This window comes from Herpailurus yagouaroundi, unplaced genomic scaffold, assembly GCF_014898765.1.
Source record: "Herpailurus yagouaroundi ecotype Mexico unplaced genomic scaffold, PumYag 188, whole genome shotgun sequence".
Classification (NCBI taxonomy): domain Eukaryota; kingdom Metazoa; phylum Chordata; class Mammalia; order Carnivora; family Felidae; genus Herpailurus; species Herpailurus yagouaroundi.
Genome location: NW_024412419.1, coordinates 31,978,342 through 31,988,507, shown reverse-complemented (window position 1 = coordinate 31,988,507; position 10,166 = coordinate 31,978,342). Strand labels below are relative to the sequence as shown.

The window sequence follows — 10,166 nt, the reverse complement described above, 5'->3', positions numbered from 1 at the left end:
CTTTCTTTCTTTCTTTCTTTCTTTCTTTCTTTCTTTCTTTCTTTCTTCCTTTTCCTTCTTTCTTTACAGAGCACAAGCAAGGGAGGAACAGAGAGAGGGAGAGAGAGAGAGAATCCCAAGCAGCACTGTCAGCATAGAGCTCAATGTGGGGCTCAAACTTACAAACTGTGAGATCCTGACCTGTGCCGGAGTCAAGAGCCAGATGCTTAACCGACTGAGCCACCCAGGTGCTCCTAGAATCGCTTTTCCTTCAGGGTAAAACTGGGCCAGTAATGCCTCCACCTTTTCCAGGATTCTTGTGAAGAAGTTTAGTAAAGCCATGTTGTGCTCCTTGCAAATTGGAAAATACACGTATATGTTTCTGCTAAAAAGGATTATATTCTAATAGGAGTAAATTTTCAAGCTTCATAGCAGAAGACGTGGAAGGAGAACCAGGAGAGGGCTTTTGCTAAGTGAACGCTCAGAAATAAGCTAACCTAGTGGCTCCCAACTGGGGATGATTTTGCCATAGGGCAAAATCTGACGATGTCTGGAGACAGTTTTGATTGTCATAATTGGGGGTGGTAATGCTCCTGGCATCTAGTGGGAAGAGGCCAGCAATTCTGCTAAACACCCTACAATGCCCATCCCCTGCAACAAAGAAATTATCTGACCCAACGTGTCCACATGCTCAGGTTGAGAAACCTCGAGCTAAGTCACACTGAAAGCCCTGCTGGGTTCCTGAGAAGCAAGCAGAGGGAGGCGGAGCCCTGGGGGTTAACTGAAATGATCCTCTAATCAGAAAGACTCAGGCCTCCACAATCAAATGGAGTCGTCCTGAGGAGAAATGCCAGGATCTTAGAGACCATAAGAATCGATGTCTAAACAGGCCAGAAATTGCTTTAATTGCACTCCGAGGAGGCTCTAGTTCTGAAGAACTGTCGTGGTCTTGTGTTCTCCCGGTGGGTACAGGCGGGCAGGGGTAGGAGTGGACGGGGGGCGGAGACAAGGCCAGGCCTCTGCCCACAGTCTCTTCCTTAGCCACTTGTTTGGTCCTGTTCTGACCTGAGAAGGCGGGTCCAGCGTGGGAAGGGTCTGCACCACCACCTAGAGCAGCTCTGGACTAGAGGGGTCCCTCTCTTGCCCGGCTCCCCCTGCCGCCGTCCCCTCACGCCTCGGTGGTACCGCCAGCACCGAAGAGGCCTCGGGGTCTGAGGGGAGCGGAGATGAGGGAAGAGAACTGGGGACAGTTTCCTTGGTTCTATCTGCTCAGTGCTCCAGCGGAGGCTGAGGAATATTCCATTGTACGAATGTATCACAATCTGTTTATCCCTTCTCCTGTTGACAGACTTTTGCTTGTTTCCAGCTTTTTATTATGATGAATAATGCTGCTTAGGACTTTCCTTCTCTTTGTGTTTTTTAGCATTAGGGCAGGAAGCAAATGATTCCATCACATACCAAAATAAATTGCTAAGTCTAAGAGGCTAGAAAGAAGCCTGGCGGGGGGGAGGGGGGGGGAAGGAAAGGAACATTTATTAGACAGCCACTCTCTTAACGGGCACTGGGTCACAAAGCGGCACCTACATTCCTTTATTAAAGGGAAGCATGCTTCATTTTATGATTCTTCTGACCTGGAATAATGCAATGACCCACTTCAGTGGAATATTACTGCTGGATTCATTTCCTTTCCAGGCTGATGAAAACCTGGCAAGAAATGCTGATCCACCAACAGATCCTGAGGCCCATCTTTGGGTTCAGTGTTGTTTTGGTTAACTTTGCTCAGCTGCTGCTAGCTCAGAACATTAACCATTTGTAGAGCTCATTATGGCCTGCAGGGTTTTCTTTTTTTTTCGTGCATTACCACTACCACTGCCTTAATTCAGCTGTCATCACCTTTAGCAGGATATCCTGGACACTATCATACCACCCAAAAGTCATAGCAGCTCCTTTACGGACACCCTCCTTTTTCTCTGGCAGAACCCTGCCTTGTTGATTCATCCTATGGTAGGCTGTATACTCAGGGAAAGGGCTCCCTCCCCAATCCCACCGGGTGAATATTGATTGGCCTAAGCCAATCATGGTGGCCTAATTCCCTTGCTGGTGATTAGGTTAGGCAGGACATGGGACACACTTCTGGCCCATGAAATGTGAAGGAAAGTCTGCTGGGGAGCTTCTGGGGGAAGTTTTTTGTCTATTCTTTAAAATGGAACATTAGAGATATGAAGAAAGGAATAGGTCCTTTTTTGTCTCTGTTGTGACTATATGTAGAGGTGATTCCTGGGGCTGTGGCAGCCATCTTGTGACCATAAAAGGATATGCCTGAAGGCAAAAGCCAAAAACACTGAAGGAACAGAGTGGAAAGGCGGAAGGTCCTTGCTGACATACCTACCCAGTCATACTGGAACCACCACTATTCTCATCTCAAATTCCCCGAGGCTGCTTTCATACCTCTTTGGGTAAAGTTTCAATTAAAAAAAAAACAAAAACCAAAAAACAAAACAAAACAAAAAACATGTTTGCCCAGTTTTGGGTTAGATAAGGAAGGAACAACAACAACAACAAAAGCCCAACCAACCTGCAACCTATATACCTTTTCCACTCTTCGAGAACCAGTTCTCTCCTCCCTCCAGGTCTCCAACACTCAAACTTAGAAGTGATGAGTCAAAATTTGGCCCCAAGTAGCACAAACATACTGCTTATTAAATAACAAATAAAACAAAAAGAAAATGTATAAGATGAGCTGACCACTGTAAATGATCAAGTTTTGAGCTATTTCCCTGGGGACAGTTTAAGACCTACAGTAGTGCTGGGGTGCCTGGGTGGCTCTGTCCATTGAGCGTCTGACTTCGGCTCAGGTCATGATCTCACGGTTCATGGGTTCTAGCTGACAGCTCTGAACCTGGAACCTGCTTTAGATTTTGTGTGTGTCTCTCCCTCTGTTCCTTCCCCACTTGTGCTCTCTCTCTCTCAAAAATAAATTAAAAAATGCTTTCCTGGGTAGGGTAAGAGATGATTTGAAGATGCAGAAGCCCTTTGACCCCAGGCCTCGTAAACAACTACCCACTCTTGTTGTGATGCTCCCCAAAAGGCTGATGGCTCCCTCCTATCCTCAACCCTGAAGTTAGTGGCTATGGGTTCGAGCTGCACTAAGACAGTATACAGAAGGGGGCTAACACTGAACACCCTTTTGGGTGGGGTCTGTGATCTCTGAGAGTCCTCCTGCCAAGTAAATGGAAAGAGTTTTAGTGAATGTTACATTCCCATTTTGTCTCCTTGATTGGAATACATTGGCAGGTGTAATATTTCATGCATAATTTCTTTCCTATCTCTGAATCTCTTTCTTTAGGCCACCTCCCACCCATTACAGAATAGGGTGTTCTCAGTATACAAAAATGTGGAAAACAGTAAAAAATCACCATGATCTACTACCTATACAAACCCACTAATATTTTATTCTATTTCTGCCAGGTTCCTTTTGAGCTTATTATAAAAAGTTGGGTGTATAAGGGGCGCCTGGGTGGCTCGGTTGGTTAAGAGTCTGACTCCTGATCTCAGCTCAGGTCTTGATCTCAGGGTCATGAGTTCAAGCCTCAAATTGGCCTATTTAAAAAAAAAAAATTAGGGTCGTTATGCACATTATTACAGAGGCGCATGGCTGGGCAGCTTTGGTTTTTGGTTTGTTTTTAAGATCTCAAGGAGCATGGCAGAAATTTCTGAGGGTAAGGGATAGACAAGTTTATAATCCTCTTTATTTTTCAAGGGAGAACTTTGGAAATTACATAAGAACCAATTAATTCGTGCTATTTGAAAAGATCCTAGAAAAAAAAAATCAGCACATCGTGCTATTTGAAAAGATCCTAGAAAAAAAAATCAGCACATTGTCAGCAGACTCCTAAAAGAGTGTAAAAATGCTAGATATTACTAGTTGGCTGTGAACATCATCTTGTGGTAGGAAATCATGCCAAAGTGATTCAAGTAGAGTAGACAACAATGAGTTTTTCAGATGAAGAGGAAGCAACAGATATAGTCTACAGAGTTTAGCTAAACTTTTCCCTCTGCCTCATGTAACAGCCTCCTCAACAAACTAAAATACTACCATTAGTTGGGAATAAGGTAGTGTAGAGGGGATTACCTAAGAGGGGTGAGAGTGTCTCTATACCCCTCTTAGGGTGGGAAGTACAGCAGAGACATACGAATGTTGGTGGCATACCTAAAGGAGCTGAGCCAGGCACATTTTTAAAGTTCCAAGGGTGGAAAGTGGAACTTAACTGGAAGTAATTTTTTGGGAGTAGGAGTGGAATGAGGAAGCAAATGTAAACTCATGTTACAGTTAGAAGAGAGGGAGTTCTTAAAATAGCTGGGTACTTGTCTGAACCTGTGGGAAAGAGAGAGTTCTCTTAGTAACACAATGTACTCATTCCATCTCTCTCTGTAACTTCCATTTATTGAGCACCTACTACAAGTCAGCTGTTTTGCTAGGCATTTTTCCTCATCACCAGGTGACTCCATTGCCAGGCTAAGTCCATTCTGGGTGGGTCTATCCAGCTACTCCCCAGGTCATTCCACAAAGCATGTGGCAGGAGAGGAGAGGTAAGTCACATTTTATACTAAGCAGGAGAGCAGAGGTAAGTTCTCTTACCTGGCCTGCCAGGTTGAAATAAGAATGGTTGGTCAGATTGACCGGTGTGGTCTGACTGGCCTGAGCTCGGTAGTTGACCATAAGCTCCCCACCATCCAGTGTGTATGTCACCCAGACTTTCAACTCTCCAGGGTAACCTTCCTCACCATCTGGACTGATCCTTGAGAACTGGACACCATTTGACAGCACCTGAGGGGTCCAGACGACCTAGAAAAAAGTGTTTTTCAAAGCTGTTAAGTCATTGCAATCTCCAGCTAAACACCACATTTCAATATTTAAAGACAGTGATTCTAGAAAGAGAAATGGTTATATGATCTTTAAGATGTTGGAATAATAGCTTGGATTCTATTTTATTTTATTTTATTTTATTTTATTTTATTTAGCTTGGATTTTAGTTGTTCTAAAATTTTGTTTTATACAGAAAAGTAGATTTTGAGAGAAAAAATTTTTTCTTTCTCTTTACCTACTCCCCTTCCCCATTCTCTTCCTCCTTAAATTGATATGTATGTGCCTATATTTTCTTCTTCCCCTTCTTTAAAAGGTTTTTTTTTTTAAATTTTTTTTTTAACGTTTATTTATTTTTGAGACAGAGAGAGACAGAGCATGAACGGGGAGGGTCAGAGAGAGGGAGACACAGAATCTGAAACAGGCTCCAGGCTCCGAGCTGTCAGCACAGAGCCTGATGCGGGGCTCGAACTCACAGACTGCAAGATCATGACCTGAGCCGAAGTCGGACACTTAACCGACTGAGCCACCCAGGTGCCCCTAAAAGGTTATTTTTTTATCTTGGTGACCCATTCTGATAAATGTCATATAGCAATATCTGCTAATAGTATTAAAAAATGACCTAAATAAGTCAGCTCCTCTGTCCCAGGGAAGTATTGTTTATGAATATTTATTAAAAAAAAAAAAAAGGGGTGCACCTGGGTGGCTCAGTTGGGTAAGTGTCCAACTTCAGCTCAGGTCATGATCCCACAGTTCATGGGTTTGAGCCCCATGTTGGGCTCTGTGCTGACAGCTCGGAGCCTGGGGACTGCTTTGGATTCTGTGTCTCCCTCTCTCTCTGCCCCTCCCCTGCCTGCGCTCTCTCTCTCTCTCTCTCTCTCAAAAATAAATAAACATAAAAAAAAAAAGAAAAATATGAAGAAAAGTTTTCCAGGAGTTTTTTGCTTTCGGAAATAGGAATCTGGCATTGACACAGTGATTCCCCTCTCCCTTGCCCTAGAGGCCTCAATATTACCTTTATGGAGGAGGGACAACCAGGATTTACTGAGTGCCCATGATGGGCCAAGACATTTTGCTAGAAACTTCACAGACACTATCTTATCTGTCTCAGAGCTGACTTAGGGTAGGCACCATGATCCTCACTTAGACTGAGAGAGCTGGGACTCAGAATACACTGCTTTCCCTAGCTTCTTTCGGCTAGGAAGACAGTGGACTTGAACTAAGTGGTCTGATCCTGAGCTTATTTCCTTATTCTCTGTTATCCGAGGACACAGTGTGCAGAGACCCCAGTCCCTTCATGGAGCCCTGGGTCACTAGCCAAAAGGCCTTTTGCTGACGTGAGATCTCCCTTTGTTCGGTGCTCACCAGCCACTGGTGCTTACACAAATCATTTTGTTTTGTTTTAAATTTTATTTACTTTGGGGGGGGGGGGGAATTCCAAGCAGGCTCCTGAACTCATGAATCATGAGATCACGACCTGAGCCGAAACCCAGAGTTGGACACTAAACTGACTGAGCCACCCAGGCGCCCCTACATAAAGCATCGTGTAAGGTGAGGATTTGGTTGAATCAAACGAAATGACTGTCTTTGTAGGTCAAAACAGTTGAACACTGGCAATTTCAAATGGCTCCCACTGATACTATGACCCCATTTTACAGATGAGCAAATTGAGCTCAGTGGCGTTACCTTGTCCACTCCTACCTCCCACATTCCAGGAGAGTTGAGTAGAATCCTTTCATACTTCATGTCCATTGTTTAGAGGGGGGATAAAAAAAAACCACCTTGTTTAAAGTCATACGTGTCATTAGTGACATGACTAGGATTCTAACTCAGGCTTGGCAGTCTACCCCATTCCACATCTTCATTTCAATGTTTTGTTTGAATCTCCTTTTTTCAACAGAAGAGTTGAGGCCTAACACTGTCATTGCAAATAGACCTGAAAGATAATAATTCCTGAGGGCCACAGGAATGGTTCCGCCCACCCCCTCCTGGTGTGGCCGGCATTGCTCACTGCCGTTGAGTGAGCCCACATTTACCAGGAAGGGGAGTCCAGCAGGAGTGGAGGTCTCTGCCTTCACCTACCGTGAAAGCAGCTGGGATCTGAAACAAATTCACTGACCTTAGTAAAAAATTAATTTTACACCCTAGTTATCTCCCAGAAATGTTGAACTTTCAAGACACTTATAATATAAAGCTGGTTATATGCATGATTCAAAAAAGAAAAAAGAATCCCCCAAATGGAAAATTGTAGGAATAAAACATTTGAAATAAAATGTTCTTAATTTGCTACCTAGTTTTTGTCCTTCAGAGAAAGAACGCAGTGGAAAGTTTTTTTCGTGGAAACCAGTATTATCAGATGAGTATAATTCTGTGGAAAATAAAATTCCTATTCATGGGAGAATATCCCAGAGCCTGAAGTTTCCACATTTCCTGAAAATTTCCATGTTTGCATATTTAGGCCTACTTATATACCATTTCTAATCCTGTTAGGTTATTCAAATTTCATCTTTTTTTTAAAAAAATGTTTATTTTTTGAAAGAGAGAGAGAGAGCGAGCATGAGTGGGAGAGGGGCAGAGAGAGAGGAGGACAGAGGATCCGAAGCAGGCTCTGTGCTGACAGCAAGGAGCCCTATGTGGGGCTCGAACATATGAACCATGACCTGAGCCAAGTTGGACACTCGACTGACTGAGCCACCCAGGCACCCGTCAAATTTCACCTTTAAAAAAAGTGTTGGGGCACCGGGGTGGCTCAGTCAGTTAGGCGTCCGACTTCAGCTCAGGTCATGATCTCGCGGTTTGTGAGTTCGAGCGTCGCGTTGGGCTCTGTGCTGACAGCTCAGAGCCTGGAGCCTGCTTCAGATTCTGTGTCTCTCCATCTCTCAGCCCCTCCCCTGCTCATGCTCTGTGTGTCTGTCTCTTAATAATAAATAAACGTTAAAAAAAAATTTAAAAATAAGTAAAAAATTTTAAAAATGTGTTGAAATAAGTACAAGAAGACTTACCACTTCTTGTACTTATAAGCCAACAACTATTCAGTAATTGCTGAGATGAACTACAACCTGAAACAAAGCTCCCCTCATACTGTTCATGCTACTGTATGAAAGCTTACAGCTCAAAGTCTTTCAGTATCTCCACGATAACATTCCAAGTCTTTCCCTACCTCTGTCTGGGCTTCGGCATCAACACAGCCATTATCTCCAGTATCTACTTACCAAACGAAATGCTATTCTTTCTTCAAGGGTGATTCAAATCCTGCCTCCCCAGTTACTATGTGTTTGTCCACACCCAGATCCTTTAGCGCACCACTGGCATCCACATTATGGGGCTTGTTGCCTATAACAGCTATTCATGTAAGGGTCTGGCTCCCTCACTCTACTGGAGTCTCAGGTACGCCCACCATATTATGTTCCCCACTTCACCGAAGGGGCTCAGTAGGCCCAGTGCACTGAAGGATATGTATACTCACTATCTTGCTATGTTCTCATGGGGCACACATGTTAAACAACCCCACAGAAAATACTACAGTGAAATAGAAGGGACAGGAACAAGCTAGAACAGGTGCTGTTCTGAGGCTCCTCTGAAGATCCCTGTTAGAACAGAGCTGGGCCCAACTTCCTCTGGAGGAAGCTCCATATGCCTTGTACCTGGCACATTCCAGAGACCCTCTGCCCTAGTATTGCAGGACAGAGGCTCTCTCTTGCCTTCATGCCTTCCTGGTGTGAGTGGTTCAATCATGGAGGAAAGGGGAACAGATGAGGCAATGTGGTTCTAGGCCACAAACAGGAAATTGGTGAAACAGGGGAAAGACAGTAACCAACTTCCTTCAGTGGGACAGGTGGCAGTAAGAGGCAGAAAAGGAGAAACTGTGACCTTTAACTGCTGTACACGTTCCTGTGTTTTCTGGCTCTTCCTTGGGAAATAAACTGGGTGGTATAATTTAAAGGAGAGGGGCGCCTGGGTGGCGCAGTCGGTCGAGCGTCCGACTTCAGCCAGTTCACGATCTCGCGGTCCGTGAGTTCGAGCCCCGCGTCAGGCTCTGGGCTGATGGCTCGGAGCCTGGAGCCTGTTTCCGATTCTGTGTCTCCCTCTCTCTCTGCCCCTCCCCCGTTCATGCTCTGTCTCTCTCTGTCCCAAAAATAAATAAACATTGAAAAAAATAAAAAATAAAAAAAATAAAGGAGAGTTAGCTACCAAAATTACCTCCCTGAAATTAGACTAGTTAGAGAGTCACTGGGGGGTAATCCGCAGGCTCCCACACAGCTAGGAAGCAGGCCAGGCATTTCTACCTCAGGGAGAAGGTGTTTGACCAATTTGCTTTCCCAGCCTTATTTTTCCAGGGGTTCACTTAGGGAATAAGACTCTTAGTGTGGAAAGAGGTAACTGGGGAGAATCTGAGGTAATTTTGAGGCATGAGGCACTTCAGTGGAAGGGTAGGCCTGGATGTGGCGCCACGCTGTCCAGGGAGGGGGTTGAGCGACAGTCTCAGGGGTGTGTGTTGGCCTGGGGGCACCTACAGCAGCTGTGGAGGACACCAGCGGGTTTGGTCTGGAAATGAGGGCTTCGGGTCAGGCAGCCCAACTCAGGAGTTATATGGCCTTTCATAGCCTCAGATTTCTCATTTGGTGAGAATACAGGGTTCTAGAAAGCATGGGAGAGAATAGGTGCAAAATGCCTTGTACAGTAAGTGGTAGGTATTATGTTTAAGCCACTTTTCTGTTGTGCCTAACGTCAACTGGACGTCCTGATCCAGACGCTGTGAGAAAGTCATTCTCTCTCTTTCCCAGGTCAAGGGCTGCCGCCCTTTCACTTGGGGACCCCTGCCTGTTACGGTCAGATGAGCTACAGAAGGACGGGTCCTGGAACAGGGCCAGTGCCTTGACTGCCCTCGATCACTGGACCAGCCTCTTTCCCGTATCACCCATTTGCTGCAGGGCCGAGGGTCGAGCCTGGCAAATAGAAGGTATGTTTGAAGGGGCTTGTGAAGTTGCCAGGTGAGGACTGCGTCCATGCCCCTGACTCACCTTATCAAAGCCCCTGACTCCTCCATGCAGACTGTTGGGCCCATTGTTAACGGCCAGCTTATACTCCTTCCCGTCCACCGTGAATGTTCCTTTGGCAATTCGGTTGGCCACCCTGCCAACCACTGCTCCAAAGTAGGGCTGCTTTTGGAGGTACCCTGCAGGGACATGGGATGAGGGACATGGGATGAAAGTGTTTTTTAAAACTTCAAACCAAAGGTGAGGCTCACGGTGCTGCCCACCACTGTATTCTTTCTTTCTTTCTTTCTTTCTTTCTTTCTTTCTTTCTTTCTTTCTTTCTTTCT

General features: G+C 45.2%; 1 protein-coding gene across 2 annotated transcripts in view; it reads right to left on the bottom strand.

The window, feature by feature from the left end:
* GALM (galactose mutarotase) overlaps positions 1–10,166 on the bottom strand; it is a 116,822-nt gene that overhangs the window by 34,053 nt on the left and 72,603 nt on the right. For both annotated transcript variants that reach the window (XM_040496561.1, XM_040496560.1), the window contains exons 2-3: positions 9,865–10,019; positions 4,619–4,825 (exon numbers count right to left, since the gene is read on the bottom strand). In XM_040496561.1, coding sequence (XP_040352495.1) covers positions 4,619–4,825; positions 9,865–10,019 — 362 coding nt within the window. The remainder of the gene's footprint in view (positions 1–4,618; positions 4,826–9,864; positions 10,020–10,166) is intronic.